Genomic DNA, 21,189 nt, shown 5'->3' with positions numbered 1-21,189 from the left:
ATTCCTGGAAAATGACGTCACTTCCAAGAAGTGGCACTTTCGGATACCTCCTCACAACTTATGTTCTCCTGATACATTTCCGATTTTTCGACCAAAATCTCGAAAATCCGACTTTGTAACAGGAGAACATGACGTCATAGGAGGTATCCGAATAGTGCCAGTTCTTGGAAATGACGTCATCAGAAATTCCAGGAATTTTGGCAATTCTTGGAAGTGACGTCATTTTCCTAGAAGTGGCGCGCATACCTCCTCACTACTTATGTTCTCCTGATACATTGCCGATTTTTCGACCAAAATCTCGAAAATCCAACTTTGTATCAGGAGAACATGACGTCATAGGAGGTATCCGAGTTTTGCCACTTCTTGGAAATGACGTCATCAGAAATTCCAGGAATTTTGGCAATTCTTGGAAGTGACGTCATTTTCCTAGAAGTGGCGCGCATACCTCCTCACTACTTATGTTCTCCTGATACAAAGTCAGATTTTCAAGATTTTGTTCGAAAAATCGGCAATGTATCAGGAGAACATGACGTCATAGGAGGTATCCGAGTTTTGCCACTTCTTGGAAATGACGTCATCGAAAATTCCAGGAATTTTGGCAATTCTTGGAAGTGACGTCATTTTCCTAGAAGTGGCGCGCATACCTCCTCACTACTTATGTTCTCCTGATACAAAGTCAGATTTTCAAGATTTTGTTCGAAAAATCGGCAATGTATCAGGAGAACATGACGTCATAGGAGGTATCCGAGTTTTGCCACTTCTTGGAAATGACGTCATCGAAAATTCCAGGAATTTTGGCAATTCTTGGAAGTGACGTCATTTTCCTAGAAGTGGCGCGCATACCTCCTCACTACTTATGTTCTCCTGATACAAAGTCAGATTTTCAAGATTTTGTTCGAAAAATCGGCAATGTATCAGGAGAACATGACGTCATAGGAGGTATCCGAATAGTGCCACTTCTTGGAAATGACGTCATCGAGAATTCCTAGAATTTCGGCGATTCCCGGAAGTGACGTCATTTTCTTGGAATTTTGAAGATTTTTGCAACGGAGGCGCGAAGATTCAGACTTACAACTAATTTAATTATGTTCTGGGCTATTTTTTACGAGTTTCTCCTCGTTTAAGGATTGGGATGGGTCTTTCTAGGGGTGCTGGGATGGTCATTGAATATTTAAACAATAAATTAAATTATAAAATGTTTATTGAGCACCTTGGTACATTAATAATTACAGGAATACTCTTATAAACTAATAATTATAAGGTACAATACGTCTTATGACTAAAACTTATGCGAATATGTACTTAGGCACTTATAAAATAACGTATGATGCTTCCTGCAGAGGTAGTTGATGAAATTCCGAAGAGATCCAGCTGCATCGTGAAGTTCCTGCTTGTCCACGCAAGTAGAGTGCGTAGAAAAACTGTTATGCACAATAAAACACATTAATAACTAATTGCAATGCATACGCGGTCAACAGAATCGATTGAAAGGAAGGAAAGGAAGAAATCGCTGAAGGGAAGTAACGTACAAGCACTGCAAAGGCGACAGAGAGAAGACAGAGGCTGGAAATAGAACAATCGAATACTAAATCTAATGTTAACTTAATAAATTCTACATCCAGCTACCGCGTATACCGATATTCATAAATCGTTCTTAAAATACCCGGCTCGAGTGCCATTTATCAAACCGCAACCGTTTCGAAGAATATTCCATTTACAATAATCCCGCGCGCGGAAATATTCGGGCCGGGGATATTTGTTTAAAGAAAGAGAAACATTTACTTAAAATCATCTATTTCCACCGGCTATATTTCTTGCCTGAGAGCAGAAAGAGAGAGAGAGGGAGAGAGAGAGAGAGAGAAAACAGTTCTCGGAGCTTAATGAACGCGAGCCGTGATGGGCAGCAGCTTAACGAAAGTGATGCGCTCGGGAGGAAGTGGAAGCCACCGGAGGCGGGTGGCGTCGTTTAAATTTGGAGCTACGCTCGTTCGGAAATAGACGTCTTTCCCTGCCTTACCTTGCGAACGCGATCCTTTCCACTCTCGCACGGTTTCACGCACTCTTTCCGATCCTCCGACTGACCTCTTTACGCGCGCGCCTCGCCGGAAACGCCGCCTCGTGGATAACGGAACCGGCCTTTACAGCCGGGCCAACCCTTGCGCGCACCCTCGACATCGCGACCCTGCGCGAAATTCTAACGAGACGGCCAGAACTTCGCTTCCACGAAACGAAACGATCGTCTAAGCTGCACTACTGTAGGCGTGCGATTTAAATTACGCTAATTCTTGGTATATGATCGCAATACGAGTGCACTGTTGAAAAATTCGTTTTTCAACGGAACGCGACGAAGGAAATCGGTGATTCATTTGTTACACGGACACGTAAATGGTACTCTATCGCGTATGATTTACAGGAAGACGGACAAAGGAAACGATAACTCTTGGTAGGGAACGACTAGTAATAAGTATATAAATCTTTACAATTATATGGTCGAGGGTGAACGGTTTCCTTGATTTTATTTCACCGCTGGTTCGCACCGCTCTATGGAATCTACAGAGATACTTCTGCTAAAGATTTAGGATCTACGTCGAGGATGGGCGAATTTATGCGCGTTGATATTTGTCAACGCATGGGAGAAAGCTATGTGCGACTATGCATCTTGTTAAACGGTGTGTTGTTTGATGCGACAGGGTAGCTATAGTTTCCGCTGCGCGTATCGGTATTTTAAACTGGTTTCGCGTATCGGCGTACTTTTCCGTCGAGTCGCGAAACGAAGTCGCGAGGTTCGCGACGAGGAATTCTATCGCCTTCTGGTTCGAGATAAAAATGTCAGGGGACGCGAATCGATCCGACTGAAACGCGTGGTTACCGTTGGTAAATAACTGACGCGCGTTACCGCTGTTCAAACGTGAAGGGAACCAGCCGAAATTACATCGACAGCTTGGAAATGATTCACGTCGGGCCGTGAGATGGACAGCTAGTGGGAACCCAACTTTAAAAGGGATCTCGAGCAAGGTTGTGCGATCCAACGGGCAGCAGAGGCTCGTTAGCGTATCTGATTTATTTGCAGACCGATCTACTCGAGCTTCTTCAGACGCGTACTACGATCTGAAGTAGAGAACCGCGTCGAATCAAGACGCGACCGTTCACGGAAAACGGGCCGCGAGGATTTTCCTCGCGTGTCGCTCATCGGATCGGCTTACGGGATTATTATAAACTCTGAGAGATAAATTAATGTCTAGAAATAAAGTAAAGAAGAGTAAAAAGATGCGTGGATACATATATACGTACCTGAACGAAAAAAGAAATGGTTTCGACTAATCGTCTGACGCTAAAGCGTGTCAAACGATCAAAATTTCAAACGATTTCACACGCACGGATCCATCGATCGCCTTTCTGTAAGCTCGATGTACATTCTAGTGAGAGGAAACGGAATGGAGAATTTCAAGGAGCACGCAAGTCTCTCGTGCAAGTTACGCAACTTGTTGGAACCGAATCCTTTAACCACGACGACGTCGTCCGGGGGTGACGCAAGTTGGACGTGTCGCGCGATTTCTGTCCGGCAGGATCGATCGATCGGAAGTCGTAAACCGGGACGGAACGCGGCGACCAGTTTGTTTTCTCGTCCGGCATTCGCCGCGGATTTATGCACCTCGTATAATTGGCCAGATGGCTTCCAGTTTTATTTCTGTGATACTAAAATATTACGGTATCCGCTTCCCCGTGTCATTCCGTGTCTATTTTTGGGCCAGCAGAGGCTTCTACGGTCGTTCGACTCCTACATTCCATCCACCCGTGAACTTTATTCTTCTTTTCACAGTCCGCGTACAATGTCTTCATTCAGCTATGCATCAGAGCCGGTTAGAGAGGAATTCCTTGGGTTAATATCGAGCAGAGAAGCGCGAGGACCATCGTTGTCCGCGAATCGAACAGAATTCTTCCGATGGAGGATCGTTCAGACCGGAAACCGTTACGTTTCCGCTTAATTCGCCTCGTCGTTTCGCCTTTAACGCGGAAATCGTTCCCACTTCGATCGCGCGTTTCTCAGAGTATCGATCCATAATTCATCCCACTTTTACCGCGACTCCACTTTCCACGTTCTAGCTCCTAACCCTTACATTCCAGTTATGATATCGCACTCTCCATTCCATATATATCTTCCCTCGCACTTCTCACATCCCACATACTACGTTCTATATCTCATACTTCACATACCGTATCCCGGATCTTAACGGCCAGCACACTTTCCAGATCCCACTTGATATTCTACATACCCGTGCATCGGGTTACAATGTCCAATTCAAATTTTCACCACTCCATTCCCGATGCTCTGTTTCGTATTTACCGAATCCCATTTTTCACTGTCCACGACGCCCCGTGCACCTATCTCTCGTTTTCTTTCCGACAGCTGCACTGCAGGAACCCACGAATCGAACGACGTCGTTCCAAAACCTACGAGGAGACATCGACCCGGGTTTCGTCGATTCTCAGTAACCCACAAAACGCCTGCGACATTCGTTCACCAAAAATTTAGGAAGATTTGTCAGCGATAAGTGCGATTTGCAAAATCGATTCACGAAATCCGTAAGAGCTTTCGAACGAGCTCGCGATCTTAGTATTACAGTACTACAAATCAGAAAGAGATAGAATATACGTGTGAATATTATCAAGCAAACTGCATCGAACAATTACAGATCTTGCATCAATACCATCTCTCATTAAATACGATAATTGTAGTATTAAAATGATCGCGAAACTTCGAGTGCGCAAAGAAACGATATCTTCATGGTCCATCGACGACTTCGGAGCCTCGAAGCCGGCGTTAATTGAAATGCACGGATCTCTCTTTCCACGACGACGGAACCGAGACCTGTGACGGTCCCCGCCTATTAATATCGGGAGCATATTTCAATTAATCCAAATAAATCGGAACGCGTCGCGACGTCGGGTTGCGCGCGCGCGCGTTTGCGTCGAGGGGGATAAAGGAAGAGGAGAAAAAAGGGACGGCCGTCGTGGCGCTTGCGCGAGGGGCGTCGCGACGACCGCCGACGCCTTCTTGAATGAAACGGTCGCAGTCAGTTCGCATCAAGGCGTCCACCCTCGCTTTGGCTTTCACGGATTTCCTAATTTCCACCCAGCGGAGAACCGATCGGCAAGTGACATTCGACGGTGATAAATCCTGATCGATCACGTCTCGACCACCGCCACCAACCGGGCCAGCAGGTACGATTTCACCATTTTTCGAATCGAAGCAACAGTTTGCTTCTCCCTCGCGAACCCTTCTACCTCGTATCCAGTTCTTTGCGCGACGCTCGCTCCTTTTCCATCGATCGGTCGATCGATCGATCGTCGAACGAGAATCGCAACGTGCGAATCCGCGAACGCGAGATTCGAATTTTCGTTTCGTCTTCAGATTTTTGCTGATAGTTTTTCAGTTTCGAATACGTACTAATATGGATCGAGTCACTTGATATTCCACGATGCTCTGGTTAACCCGATGTCAGTTCTTTGAACAGTTTCTTTTTTATACAAGTTTCTCATTCTCGTTTAGTGAAAATGGTTCGATGAGCAGCTTTTTTACGTTTCAGAAGTAAATCACGAAAGATACGAATAGATGGGTGTTCTTAAATATAATACAATGCGCAGTAGATCGGACAGCTACCGTCGCAAGATTGCAGAGTGGCTTGACTACTTATAAACCTCCATAATAATTCTCTCGTTCTAACTTCTTTCTCATTCTCATCCAACTCTAGATTATTTGCAATTTTGACAAAAGCAATACAAATTTTTGTATTATTATCTACTTAAATCTTGTACGATCTATAGAATTTTTCGCTCGCGTATCATTTTACCCAGCGAGTTAAATCTCTTCGACGTGGCAAAAGAATCTCGCGGCGATTCGACAGCGGTTTGTGGTTACCCGCGATTATTTTGTGACGTACGAACGTCGTGAACACGCGCTAATGACTTCTTCATCCCCCGTCGTTACGTTCTCCTGTCCCGTGGTCTCGCGATTTTATCGCCCGCCACTGCCTCTCTAAATAATTCACGCCGTATTATTCCCCGTTTCTGGCAACGACCATTCGTCTTTATCCTTGGGAACCACCAGGTCCGTCGTGCTCGCATCACCTCCGCCCGAACGAATCGCGTTTTTCCTTTGCAACAGCCGTACCTCGGTCTTAATTAAAGAGCAATTCCCTGGTAAACTGGACTCGAAACCAGGATTAGAACCTTGTGTAAACTCCGTTCTTTTTATTGCTTTTTCGTCTTGTACGTTCCGCTGTTGCCTCGTGTCTTCCTTTTATCGAGTTCGAAGACTCGAACGTAGCGAAAGGGGGGTAATTAGTCCCAGTGAGTGAATTATAGATCGTAGGTATTTTGCTTGGGGTTTCCGCTATGAAGATTCCACCAGAACGTGAATTAACATAAAAAAGCCTCATTCTATCATCTATTTATCACAATTTAATTCTGATGAACTATTACCAAATCACACAGCAATAGAAAGGATTAATTGTGATTTTCATTATTCCTGTTACATACAATAATTTGTCACTGAATACGATTTTCGAGAGATTGCTCGTTCGAATTAGTTTCTATCGTAGCTTCGATCGCCGAGAATAGAAACGGCGAACGAGAACAAGAAAAAAATGGTACGACGGGTGGGTGGAATGTTCGAAGCAGGCCTGTCTGGATATTTTCTTTCCGGACGATCGCACGGCGCGCCTGTACGTATTTGCAATTTCCGCGGCGGTGCGCGCCGCGGCGCCAACTCAAACAAACTGAGCGTCGCGACTGCGAGGAGTCGCGTAGCCGCGAATCTGGCGAAGAACAAACAATTTCAGGCTTCGAGGAAACTCAGAGATGGGAATCCTTTGCGGAGATACTTCGACGTTCCCCGATCCCGTGAAAAATCATCCCCCAGCTGGTGTGTGGAGGAGGTTGTTCGAATCCACTCGAGATTCGAACAATTTTCAAAAGCGATAATGGGATAGAAATGGAGGGTAGTAATGTTAATTTCATTTATCACACTGCTATAAGTCTTAGATCCACACTTTTTCGTAGGTTCTCGATATTAAATTAGAACCACCCCCTTCTTGGTGACAAAGCACGTGCCAAATTCCAATTCCAATCTTGATTCAGAGTTTGGTACACGGTTCTCGAAGCGCTATATTTAAGCCAAATCTGTGACCTAATTATTCCCTACTCCCCGATTCTATGAGGATCATCCTACTTGAAAAATAAGCATCTTACACAATGGAATTAAGAAGGAACGAAAATGGTACCAGTTGTATCGTCAAAAGTTCAGACAGTAGCGTATAACTAATCACTAGGTTCAATATGAATTCACAATTGAACCCTAGAGTCTCGTTTAAATTAATCAAGTTACCAGCATCAGACACGAGTCTCACCCCAACGAGATGCTCAACAACCTTTCGCTCGCCGCTGAATTCCGTCGTTACTCGGCTAAGAACGACAACGCAACAAGCTAATTAACCCCTGGACGCGACAGACGCGCACCCACGTGTAATTACATGGCTGACCAGCGGCGAACCGATCGGCTTTTTAACAAAGAGGGTCGCGGCGAGAAATGGCACACCCACGAGAACAATCGGTCGGTTAGATTAGGATCGAGTGACCACCGTGACGCACGGTGGTGTCGCATTAGACGCACGAATTAACAGATTGGGGTGCACCACTAATTGTTTCGATGCTCGCTTGCCACCAGTTACAATTGTCGAGTTAAAATACGACTTCCTAGAGCTTTCGTTGGTTCTACCTATGATACAGTTCCTCCTTCGATCTTCCCTCGAGTAACTAACATGTTTAGGGTAGCATCCAGTGTCCAGGTAAATTAGAATTAAGTGGGTCAGTCTAATTATTAAAATTATTTTCAATGAAACTCGCGATTTTCAAAGAAACAGACAAATTTCCAACTTCCAAGTGGAAAAACGAAGGAAACGGGAAAGTGTTTGGCACCACCGTGCTGCGGGCCGCTATAATTCACCGCGGACGCTTTGCTTTCGAGTGATCAACAGTCAAAGGATTAATTTCCCTCAAGCGGAACTTCAATCTCGGTGAGGAACTCTTCAAACGCCACCTCTCAGACTTCACACGAAGTCGAGAATATACTCCAACGAAATCCAAGCTTAATCAGCCTCGCGTAAACGTCTTACGCTCACTTCCATCGGTATATCTGGTCAAACACCCTGCTCTTCCGAGTACCGCCACCGAGACCACTCGCTTTAATTTTCCTCGAGTAGAACCCTTTCGACCCGGCAGGTTTCCCCCGGCGCGCGTATTTTTTTCTAGCCAAATTTCACGCGCAGTCGAGAGTGTACTCCAACTAACCCAAAACCCTTAGGCTCGCTTCGCGAGAACTGGATTTAAGCTGAAATTACAGCGATCGCGAGCAATCAAGATCCAATTCATGTCTTTTGGTATATTCATTGGCAACCATAAGGGTAGACGAGCATTAATAAAAATTAGCAAAGTCCAATATCCACGGTGTATACTTGAATTTCTGTTCCAGAAAGCTTGACAAGAAATAAACCATCAATTTGTCCTGCTGTCCCTTTGATCCAATAAAACGAACCAACCGCGGCTACACCTTTCCCTCTTCGTCCACCATTAATTACAAGGCCACAAATCACCGCGACTCCTTCCGAGAGCCCGTCAAAGCTAATGTTTTACAGCTAACTAACTGTCCGTATTAACTTTCATCCTGCGTACGCGTCCCCCAGCGTCACGCCAGGGTAACGAACAGACTCGCAGCGTCTACAAATCGTTAGCAGCGAGTCGTTCGAGGATTCTGAAACATCGCCACGATCCTTTATCCCCGTTGATTACCCACCCACCGCGGAGGATTCGCCGGACCAAGTCGAGAATACGGTCGCGAGGGTAAAAGCGTCTCGCTTTCAGCCGGCGGAATCAGCTGTCCGCAGCGCGACAGCTATCTTTGACGACGCGGCCGGAAGTGTCGGTTCGCGGGTGGATCCGGCCAGCGGGCGGCCGGCTGTTCTCGGAAAATCTAATTAAGCGGCCACTTCTGCGCCGGTGGCTCGCGAGGACCGCGCAGGAAACGGCGTCCACGGTGGCTCTCGGCCGTATTAAAGGTTCATACAGAAGAGAGTACCCCGCGGATATGACTGAACGTCGTTATATAAGGCGGTCTTAATATAGCGGGAACACTCTCTGGATCTTAGCCATGTAGCCGGTTGCCGCACGTACAGCGTGCCCAACGTACGGACGATGTTTAGAAACGCCTGGGCTGGGACGGCCGGGCGAGGGGTTGGCCGTGGGCTTGCGAGGCGGAAAAGGGGCGAAACGGTAGACGGATGCTTGTTATTTAACGTCGTATTAGGATTACGCGCGGAACAGGAAGTTGGCCGGGCTTGTTAGCGATCGCGAAAGGGGCCTCGGTTATTTGCTTTCGCTTTTGCTCCTCGAATATTTCGGTTTCCGTCCCTAACGCGTGGCTGGGATCTCGGTATTTTCAGAGAAATTTGAGGAAACGATTTTGGGATTACGCCTCGCGTTATTAACGCGGAACGTGTGAGGAAGTGACTGTTTTTCTTTAGCTTTAGTCCCAGTTTTAGTCTCCCTTTAAGAGCTGAAGGTTGTAGAATATTCTATATTTTCTTGCGAATTTTAGGTTTTGAAATTAGGGAACAACGAGGGATTCTGAAGTGTGAAAGTAGATTTTTTGTAGAAAGAAATTCTAACGATCCACTTCTTTTCTACAATGTAATTTCAGCCAATTTCTGTCGAAGCGAATGTTCCGTCGAGGCAGCGAACGTTTAAGTTCTACGTATCACTCTGCAACGAGCTCCGATGTTTCTTGCTCTATTTAAAAGTATTATCCGCATCCTTTTGACGCACCAGAAATATACCTTTCACTCGATTACGTTATCGAAGCCGTAAACTCGGCGGCAGTTAAACCATTCGCTGAAATTTCTCATTTCTATTTTTAATGCCGCTACAAAGTTTTTCATTCTCGATCCACCACTTTCGAGCCAACGTGCTATACTATGCCGGTATCCCAAGCCGTGTTCATCGGCTAACTGTACGCCAGAAATTTTAAGCTTTGCATAAATCCAGCTTTACTAAAATCTTGCTCTAATTTTACTGCTGAATTCGTCGCATTTTAATCGCATCCTATCTGACCTACTCTCTTCTCTAAGTGTCATCCAAATTACCCTATGAATTTTCTATACTTATCTCATTTTTACAAAGAGAGAAAAGGAAGGAACAATTTAAAATGACAAGAGATTGCTGGAATACCATCCGTCTGAGTACTTCACGGCTGATTCGGCCGCGAATCTTGCCGGCAAAGTTGCCGCCAGTGGAACAAACTGGCTGCGGTTCTGTAAACTCGATTTCGCGCGGCATCAGCCGAATTTCAGAGTTAGGGTTAACCGCGTTCACCACCGCGCAAACAGCGTTACGGTTAATCCGCACGCACGTTGACACGTCCTGGGAGAGCTGTCGACCCCTCGAGCAAACTCACGTCGACGCGACAGGATTACGGATTTATGACTGGCAACCGCGGAGGACTTCCGGCCGCCGCGTTTCCGCGACGCGACCGGGGAACGCGAGTTAATTCCGCGATTATTATTATTACATCACTGATCGATGACCCCCAGTCACCGAAAATCGTGTAGAATGCAATTCTATATTCGTCATATGATTAATGCGATCGGATTGTAAAGTATTTCGCTCTTTCCCCTGTACACAGTGGGAACAAAGCTTCGTTCTAGTTCCCTGAATACTTATTGTTAAAATAAACCCCTGTGTTCACTTTTATTTTTACCTAACTCAAGTTTACGTAATGCTCGCGAATTTCGAGTGTTATACGATTTATATCTGCGCGCAGATTCGATACGATTAACAAATACCGCGAAGATAAATGTCCGGAGTAATGCTGTAGAAATTCGTACGAAGTTGCTCGCGAGTAGTTAGTTGCACGAAAAGTTGAACTGAACTTAACAATTTGATGATAATTTTGAAATAGATTTCCCTTCTTTTCTGTCCCTCGAATGTGAGATCGTAAAGAAGACATCAAGCATGATGTATTAATCTGAGAAAGAGATGGATTGTCCGCGAAAGAGGAGTTTGCGGAAGCTCTCCCCGGTTCTCCACGATATAGCGTAAGCGTGGCGAAGATTTTGCACCGTTAAATAAACAAATAAGCGGAGAGACCAGTCTCCCCCGTGTATTTTAAACTTACCGAATGTGCCAAGATTTCTGAACGCGATACAAGAGTCCGTAAAGTCGTCGTCGACGGTGGATTGCCGCTCGATGTGGGAGGTAGTTAAAAGCAACAGGTATTCCATTTGCGCCAGGCGTCGAGACGCCGTTGATTGTTTTAAGTGACCCTACGTCAAGCTCGAATTTAAATACCGGCCGCGACTTAATGGCTGCTTAAGTGTTTCCGTACAACTCCACGGTCCTCTCTCCTTAAACCCTCCTCTGATCCCTGAAATCATTTTCAAAAGTTTCAGAAGTTCATTAAAAACGATATTAGCTTCTGGGATTTAATCGTATTCGATAATATTTAAAAGCGACGAAGCTTCAGATGTTTCATTCTTTACAAATTTCTGAGCGAAGCGAGTGGAGAGAAATGGTACCAAACACTGTAGCAATTAGCTCGTAACATCTCCATCGTACTAATTTCTCGGACGATTCTTTCTCAGGAAAAAAAAAGAGGTAGACGTTCAAAGGGTAAATGCAAATTCCGAATCAACGATTCCGAGACCGTGGTAAAAGAGAAAAATATACAAAGGCGTAAAGGGTATCGACGCGAGGCACGCGTTCGCGGAACGAACGAGCGCGCGAGGAAAATCTCTCGAGGGAGCCCTCTCGAAAATCCACAACGATGGTCTTTTTTTCGCAGCTGGTATCGCGGATGTTTGGAATTTAAATTTAGCCCCGGCACCTTTCGTTTCCACGATCGACCGACCGCCTACCACGATCTCCGGCCGATGAAATCCAGCGGCGATGGTCGCTTTTAATCACCGTTTCGATTATAAATATACACGCAGCAGACGTGTGCCCGTTTAATTACATAATATAATTCGTACATAATTACAAGACTTCGCTAAGATCGCTACGAGGTAACCATAAGCCCCTCTGATCCCTCATATCTCTGACTAGATAAAACAGAAGGCCAAGTAAAGATGCAATTTTGATCCGCGCGTGAGCTAGTCGGGGTGTGTTAATGAACCCTCGCCCTAATGAGTGTGAAACCAGCGAAACGTCGTGGAAGGGAAACGCTGCGCGTTCCAATTATCGAAATGGCGCGTGTACAGCGCGGGTGGTCCACTTTATAACAGTGGACACGTGGAACGTATTCTGTAGGAAAATGTAGCAATTCGAAGGGACAGACGGTCAGCGACCGCGATTATTATCTATTATTAACAAGCAGGCAGACGTGATTCGCGGTTTAAGTGCGCTTTTTGCCGCGTTCCAAGTTCCAACGGCGCTCAGAAGGCTTCGCGTGCAATTTAACTAGCTGATAAAAAGAAAAAGCAAGGTGCCCCGCGAAACTCCCCGTTACGAGGACCGATCGAGGTGCGCGATCGAATCAACCCCGCGCAGCGTTGGGTAACACGAATACACGTGTCGCTGGCCGCGGTCGAAGCCACTTAACAAGATCGACTAACCATTCGCGAATATTCCCAGTCCTGCGAACGATCGTCCCTCGTGTTCTGTTTTATCTTGACCAGGCTGCATATATCAACCTGCTCGGCTCGCGTACCCTCGCGAACGAGGAGGGATAAAGGAGAGTTGGAGAACACGCGGCGGCTACGTGGAGGCGGAAGAAACGTAGCGAAGAGTGGCAGCGGACAAGGGAACGGTGTTCCTCTTGGCCTAGGTGTGTCCGAACGTGGCAGGAGTGTTGGCCGAGGGTGTGTCTTTTTCCGCTTTGCTGCCGCTGAAATGGAGTCCGCCAGCAAAGGGGAACAGGCCGACCCTCCCGCACCAAGTAAATAATGTTCGATGACAGTGATTTACAGGGGACAACGCCGCGCGGAACCTGCGCAACGCTCCGCCGTCGATAAATCTCCTCGAACCTGGGTAAGTCCGTGTTTTGAACGCGAGTACGGCTGTATGGCCGCTCGCGAGACTTATTATCTCGATTTAGGTCTCGCCGCGCCAGAGGTTGCCACGAGGGTGGACGTCGTGGGTGTTAAATGTTGGATAATATCCGTTCGACTGTTTGCTTTTCCAGGGGGTTGGGGTAGGTTGCTCGCGCTACGGATTAAAGAGTAAAATATAGATTAGAAGGAGTAGAAATGTACGCGCGTTAGCGTCTCCTAAGGAATAGAGCGATGGTGAAACGTTGACGAATGAGCTCGAGCTTTTAATAATTTTGTCGACCGCTAGAGACAAAGAGGTAAAAATATCCCCTGCATGGAAGTTTGTAGAGTAACCTTAAGCACGCACATCCGTCACAAAGGATTCTATAATCTCGATAATAAATTTACAAATCAGCGACGACCGTTGATTTATTAATCCATAAATACAGCGAACCGTACACGAACGGTTCAAACTGGTATAGCAATAATTCTTCCAAATTTATCGTCGCGCGTTATCCCCTGTAATTTAGTGAATTTTTTGCTGTAACATATATAACTAACAGCGCGACGCATTTTTGCCGCGACGCAAGCGAGATCAACAGGATCTGCGTCATGTTCAATTTAAACTAAAGCTACAGCGATGGAGTATGACATAGAAATACCAACAGCATGCCGCTACGTCTACACTCTTGAAATTAAAACATTTTAAAGAACCAAAGGTACAATCAACATATTTCATTTCTTACGAGAGACGCAAATTGTTCTCGTTTCCCTCTAACATCGCGGACTTATCGCATTTCTCTCGAACCCTCGCGACACAGATTCCTCGAGCAACCATTTTTCACCTACGAAAGTCAACGAAACCGCAATCTTCCGCGGAACTTCCGAATGTTTGTAAAAATAACCCTTTGCATCTCTGTTTCTCGTGCGATCTTCCAGTTCGCGATCGTGGCACGAGCGCGCGAAAGCTCGCAATATTTTTATCGAGCGACCGAATCTGCGAGGCAGGCTGATCTCGCAGTTTTTATCTCTCGCCGATCCGCCGTCTTCCTCCTCGCAGTCCGCGTCTAATTTCGGCGTCCGCATCCGGCTTGTTTATCACTCTATTAATAAACGAAAGCTTTCCTATATATCGGTCCTTCGTCACGCTCGCTAAACCAATGGGAAATTGCGTGGAACGGTATATCGCCCGCTTCTATTGCCGCCGGTAAAGGTGCATCTGAACTGCGCTAAGGTGCATCGACGAGAGCCACTGACGCGTCCCGTATTAATATCCGACCGGTGCACACGGGGGAGAGCTTTACGCTCTCGCGTTCGAGATTATCACGCTGCACCCAAGTGTAACGTTTGTAAACGCGATGCGAGCAGAGATACCGATTCTTTCGGGGAATCGAGAGACCTTCAGATGAGAATCAGAAACGAGAAATGGGGATGTAATGGTCAATATAGACGCACAGTAAATTGGGGTGTACGTAGTCAAACGCAGTGCGACCATTACGGTGGTGACCTACTCTCGTAATTAAATTGCTAGCAAATACCATTGCAGTAGTAGATTATAAAACTTAGTTGCGTTCTACTCTGTAATCACGTCTGATTTCCAGGGGTTATTAGCTTGTAATTATGCGACAGACATTATAACCATTTATTACCTTGTTCGAACCGCTGTGAGTATGTATACTTTCTTCTATCAGAGCCGGGAGATTTATGGAAACACTTGATCCGAGTGACGACAACAAAACCATGATGGCCGTCAGTCACGTTTGTAAATGAGAACGGTAAAGAGCCCCATCCCGACGGTTTACACTTTGATGTGTATTTTCGTCCCACAGATTAAAAGACAAGTGGCTCTTCTACGAAATCCGCTTACCTCGTTACCGCAAATAGCCTAATTTCAGATACTCTTATTAATATCCCCCAATTACCACCGCTGATCGTTTACCGTATAATTAGATTTCAGACGTTTTTCGGAAATTATTCTTTGCAGCGCACGTTCGTTACAAGGGAATAAGAAACGCGACGGGAATCTGCGATACGGGGGTCTCCGTGGAGTCTTTCTCGAATTCCATCGCCGCTAGCACCCCATCGCGATTCTCCGAATTCATCGAATTCCCTGTCACGTGGAACACGTGTCATCGATTACCAGCGTTATATTTACCCTTTGATAGAAGCCTCGAGCGAATACTTTATCCCGCGCGACGCGACGTCCCAACAGGGATTTAATGACCGCCCATTTTCAGCGGTGGACGAGCGCCGCGACGTCGTCCAATATACTGGCGTACATTGATTAATAATCTGTAAACAGTGTCTTTAATGTCCCCTGGACCCGGCCTAAATGTGTTCGAGTGCGCGACACGACGGACCGCGATCTGTTCGCGAGCATCGAACCGCGTGAACGCGACATAAAGATATTAGCAGATACGAGCGCTCGTTTGCACCGCGGATTACAACCGCGATCCACTGTTGCCTTTGGCACCGATCGCAGTTTACTCAGCTGCCCTGAAAAGACAAAGGGCAATCGGACGGATCGATCTCTAATCCCTCTATTGTTGGCTCGTGATGTCACGTTTCATTCAGAGAAATAAATGAAGGGGAGGAGAGCGTTTAATCTTCCCCTCCCTAAATTAGTTTTTATCGCTCGACACGCTCGATGGTTCCAAAAAAACGGATTTTCGAACACATTTTCTTCCCGCTGAATCTTGCGAATTAACTTTTATCGCTCGAGCAATTTTTTCTAACAGCTACTCTTAATTTCTGGCAATTGTTTTTTAAACGAACCTGCATACGTGGCGAACATCTGTCTCACTTGAGTCTGTCGACAAATTTAAATTGGATAGCAAAACGCCAAGAGATTGTCCCAGATCGATTTATTATCGTGATGGAAGGGTGACTAGGTGCAAAGTAGAACGTAATTGAGTGAGATCGATGTGGTTGGATAGAATATTAAAATAGATTCGGTTGTATAACCGAATAGTTTGTAAAAACGGATTATCGATTCATTTTCTGGTGGTTAGGTTGATTTCCTCTAACGAAGTTGACACGACATTACAGCTACTCAAAACTCTGCTACGATACCACACTAATTTACGCTTGCGAAGGCTTCGATTTTTAACATTAATCACTCCAAGATCTAGACACATCTATAAGTCTCGTAGGAGCAAACAAATCTCCACTGTTCAACGCCCAGATTGTTCAACTACTTAACGCGAACCCGCAGACCGTTCTATTTTAATGCAGTCGTCAACGGTGAAGCGAGCGCTCTACGAAAAGTGACACATGTAAAGCCGGTAAATAATGAAGTTCTCACAGCTGTCTTCGCTACATCATGACCAATTCATGGGACGATTCCAGACGATGGTAACGGAACGACTTCCGACGAGCAGACGGCCGGGAGCAGAAGTTAGCCGCTAGAATCACCGCCGTTCTGATTGCCAACGCAAACACCCGCGGGTCGCCTCGCGGAAACGTTGGAATCGCCAACTTCCGCTCGCCACGGATCGAGTATCTCCATCTCCGACGCGCGACGAACGGCACTTTTCACCCCGTCACAATTTCACGTTACCATACGAAAAGGAACTGGTTGATACGTTTCACGTGTGCACGCTTACCGTCGTCGAAACGAAAGGATAAAATTAGGAACAGCTGTCCTGTCAACTCGCATCTGTTTTTATAAAAGAAAAAAGACAGTCATTTCGTAATAAAGATTTGGAGAAATCTAAAGAGGAGGGTTCTACTAATGAACCGAGAAGAGCCGAAAAGTCGAAGAAAAAAGCTGGAGGAGCGCGTGGAGAGGCGAATCTGAGGTTTTCCGCTAATTAAGAAGCCAGCGGAGCTTAGCTATCCTCTGAAAAGGTGACGACGCCCTTTCTCTACTTCCAGGCTGGCAGCTATGCGCGCGTTGTCGATTTAGACGGTGGGTTGTCGGCATCGCGAACATCCCGAGGACAGATTCTGCTCGTTATCTGCGCCGAAGGGGACGCAGAGGCACCCTCGGCTGACAGAGACCGATGTCTGCGTAAAGCGTTTCGCTTCTCCCCGCGGTTACACGTCACTCACTCTCGCTTTTCGTCCCCGTGTTTCTCCTCGTCGTAAATTATACGGCCGCCTCTAGTACGCTCGTGTCGTTAAAAGGCTCGAATATATCGAGATGCCCGTGGAAAACCGGGAAAGATCAACGATGGACGAGGGCCGACGCGGGTGGGGAGGAGGTGGAGATCATTAGGCGAGGCTTCATCCGAAATTTCCGCGAGAGAACCTCGAGGATCGCGTGCGATTGTGCAAATGCGATCGTTAAACGGCCACGTGTTGTTGGCATGAAGGCGGCTCCTGGCATGGAATCGCGTGCCATGTGCAATTTGCAACCACTAAAATTAGACGTTCCGCGTTTCCACCCTGCACGCCGCTCGAGGGAGGTCCGAGTGATTTTCGATGCGCGATTGGTCGGGGTAAATCGGCTCGTTTAAGGGCTCGCGTTATCGCGGATCCAATTCGTCGGACCCGGGTAAATTTCGCGCGAAACATCGCCAAGTCTTGGATACCCGTTGTCAGCCACTAAACGTATCGCGTCGCAACGAAACGCACGTTAAATGTACATCGACCTTATTCGCGTGCGTGCAGCAAAGAGGCGAACAAGCGATTAATTCGTCGCAGAAATTAATGTTACCATGCTAGCCGCGTGTATGAAGTACAATCTAGACGGTGCTGCCATAACACCTAATCTTACTTAAGATAGTCAGAAACGGACCGCAACGCTCGAGAATTATACCTTCTGCTTCACAAATGGCCAGCGGGAGACGCGTCCCCGTACTTTATCCGCGACGCGTCGCGACGTTGATTCGACTCACGCGTATAAATTTATTTCATCCAAAGCTACCCTCGATACGGGTCCGTCGTTAACGTTAATGGGGTATTCATTCCATCCGTGGTCCGTCTCAGTCGGGGGATCGTTATATTCATCACCCTTTATCATTACCAGCGCGCGTCTAGCGCTCTCGCAAGAGCAGGGGCCATAAAACGGATCGTAAACTTGTCGAATATGGAATGCCATCGTTTACGCATCCTCACGAAAAGGAGGTTTCCACTCGACGAAGTCTCTGCTTTTCGATAGTTGAAGAAAGAAACGAGATCCATTTGTTCGCCGTCATTGAACGTTTACGCCGTTCGTCGCAACGCGGCTAGAGAAATGTAATTAATTTATCGTCTGGCCGAGTTTCGGGGGACGGCAGTGGAAGGCGGACGTCGGTGATTTTGCTCGCATCGGTACAATTTGTCTATCGTTGTATATTAGACGCGTTTGGCCTCGTGGTATAGACAGGAAAAAGGAAGGACTCTCTCGAGTACTCTTCGTTGCGCGGTAATTGAGGCTAGTTTCGTTCCTTTTTTCAAACCGTTGACAAATAAGAACAGCTGTGGACATTTGTCTTCCTACTACAATAATATACCAGCCACGGACGGATGTCGGTCTGTTTGCCACGGAAATTTTCAGACCGCATGCCAGCAGATTAGATTTTCATATGTTACGCAGAATTTTTCGATTCGAAAGAGAAGTCGTCGAAAACGCGGTGATTACAGTCCTTTGGGAATTGAAATTGTCTGTTTTCTAAAAGTGTCTGAAAAAATCGCGTCCTCCTCGAGAGACTAATCCGAAGCTAACTTGGAGAGAAGCGGCGGAACAATTTTAATACAATACAAACAGCAGTCTAAAGCCTGGACAACGTAGAAGTAATGAGAACGTCGTGGCGCACGAAAGCAATCTCGAGGCGAACAATACGCCTTAGATTAGCATGAGGAATGTACGTCTAGCATGAATTTCGAGCGGTGTACTCGGCCAAGGGAGATCCTCTAATCTCCGAACGTCCATAGTCTCCATATTTACCTCCGCTTGGCCGGGAAACCCCCCGCGATCAATCATTCTAAACATGCAATTGCAGGAGCGCAAGTGCGTGTTCCGATCCCTGTGTGCGGCGACCTTTTTTTCCTGCCTCTCGTGGCAGCAATTTAGATGGTCGCGACCGCAGACCGTGGAGAAACCGTCTACATTGTTGAGCAGCCCGCGTATAAGTGCTCTGTGCTCTTTTGCTCGTCCTGCGGCTCTAGCAGCTGCCCTTTACGCTGGCTCGCTTTTCACCGCGTAATTTAACGCGAATGTACGACGCGTTGCCTCAGAATGTTACAATGTCGCGACAGATCTCCACCGAGCCCCAGGTGGAATCGAGCGTTTGGTCTTGAAGGGAGAAGAAAATTCTTTTGATCTTAAACCCGATCTTAAATGCCTCTTGGATAACATCTGTTGGTAAAAATACTTCGCACGTACTCGTGTACAACCGTTGGATTGTCACGATGATACATGTAACCGGTCGTAATCGCAACGTGACTCAACTTCCTGGCATAAATAACATTTTTCTCCATTTAGAGGCCAGCCAGGAGTGGCGGTTGTCCCTTAAATCGCTCGAAAGCTTCAACACGCCTCACCGCTATCGCCTCGTCAATGAAACTTTTTAATTGCTGTCTGGTAACCGGTGAATTAAAGCATTTGGACGCCACGCCGGTTGATTTACAAGCCTTAAACGTCGTTTGTCCTTTGGCCCAATGGATCGAGCATTAGGCGATCATACGCGCGGTTACCAGATGAATTGTCGCGCTTTGTCCGCTCCTTCTTCTCGGGCCTTTCGGCGTTACGAGGATGATTTATGCACCCGTGTTGGCTCTGCCTTTCGCGAGCACGTCCGTCTTCTCCTCTCGCCTCTTTTGTCGCTCGAACAGCTTTCGATACACCAACCGCAGAAACGTTCCGGGAAACAAGCGCAGATCGTATCCCATTGAAACGCAATCAAGATTTATGCGACTGGCGTTCGATATCTCGAATGATTTGTGCCGCGAATGTATCTTCGCGGGTGACGTTACCACTTGAGTAATCTTCGGAACAGCCGGGACGAGCCCGGTGCTTGGAACGCTCGCGCGTTCGAGTACGCGCCGCGATGGTGTAACCGGTATTAATTTGACAATTTTTGCTCGATACGCCGCTGATGTATATTCAACCGGATAATTTATAACAGCCGCGGACGGGATATATCTTTTCGCGGCGGCGATTCGTCCGCGAAATATTACTAAGTTACCCAAACCGTCTCTCGAACGCGGGCAAATAGAGAAATATAAATGGCAGGGGCGTTATTAATTTTCTTGCAAACAACACGCGGATTTCTTGCGAGAGGATCTTGGATTGCGACCAACTACCGTGGCTGCTGAGACCCCCTCATCAGTTACAATTATTGTCAAGCAACGCCACTCGAACCCACGGACAGCAATAAGAGAAGCTGCGGGAAAGAATTCGAGCAAATCTTTCATTTTTACTTGTCACCGGTTTTCGGTGTAGCAACGCTGAAATCGCACTGTTTTCTCTCGTTATTGTCGCTACTCTGCGCGTGTCTATTTATTTAACACATAAAAAGTTTATTGTTATAAGTCTGAAAAAAGTGCAGTACAGATATCGATACGTTATCGATGATCTTTTTGCTTTAAAGATATGGATGTATGTATTTTGTATTTGATATAATCGGTTAGAATTAGAAAATAGTGGACAGAATCGATGTCAGTTCATTTTTTACCGTCTAAGCGAAGCGAGAATCTCATTTGTTCGTTCGTCAGCGTCCATTTTTCACTTTGCCAGTTTAAACGCGGTGCAAACACGATACCCACGGTTTCTGCGCCCTAAGCAGTCTCAGCGTTTGCTTTGTTTCCTGACAAATGAATCGTTTGTTTAAGCAATTCCTCCAGGCTATTTTCTAACGCGTTAAGCACGGATTCTTGTTCCACAAAAATAGGTTTACCGCAACGTGTTCCGTTGCCGGCGGAGAACGCTTCGAACATTGTATAGATCAGGTGTCTCGACCTTTCTGTTATGCTTACGAGTCTCAAATTTCATTTCCCTTTACGTTAAATTACCAAATTTTATTTCATACATTCCCTTTTCAATTATGTCAAGTGTGACAATTGATATAATTGGTCGCCGCTCTTCCACGTTCCCATTCTTCCACTAGATCGTACTAGATTGACTTTAAATTATTCCTAGACTTTTGTCGCGATTTTTTTTTTTGCATCCAAAGTAACGAGCAAT

The 21,189-nt window shown here is 46.3% G+C and overlaps 2 protein-coding genes across 3 annotated transcripts in view; one reads left to right on the top strand and one right to left on the bottom strand.

Moving 5' to 3' along the window:
* LOC143424631 (ciliary microtubule inner protein 1) overlaps positions 1-11,473 on the bottom strand; it is a 168,223-nt gene extending 156,750 nt beyond the window's left edge. For both annotated transcript variants that reach the window (XM_076896817.1, XM_076896815.1), the window contains exon 1: positions 11,228-11,473. Coding sequence is in view for 1 of the 2 variants with exons in the window: in XM_076896815.1 (XP_076752930.1) it covers positions 11,228-11,333 (106 nt within the window). In the remaining variant the exon portion in view is untranslated. The remainder of the gene's footprint in view (positions 1-11,227) is intronic.
* Positions 1-21,189, top strand: part of Nhe2 (Na[+]/H[+] hydrogen exchanger 2) — a 250,996-nt gene that overhangs the window by 196,296 nt on the left and 33,511 nt on the right. The gene's annotated exons all lie outside the window — the stretch shown is intronic.

The sequence above is a fragment of the Xylocopa sonorina genome, chromosome 6 (genome assembly GCF_050948175.1).
Source record: "Xylocopa sonorina isolate GNS202 chromosome 6, iyXylSono1_principal, whole genome shotgun sequence".
NCBI classification, from domain to species: domain Eukaryota; kingdom Metazoa; phylum Arthropoda; class Insecta; order Hymenoptera; family Apidae; genus Xylocopa; species Xylocopa sonorina.
The sequence above is the reverse complement of the archived record's forward strand: the minus strand, read 5'-3'. Positions and strand labels throughout refer to the sequence as shown.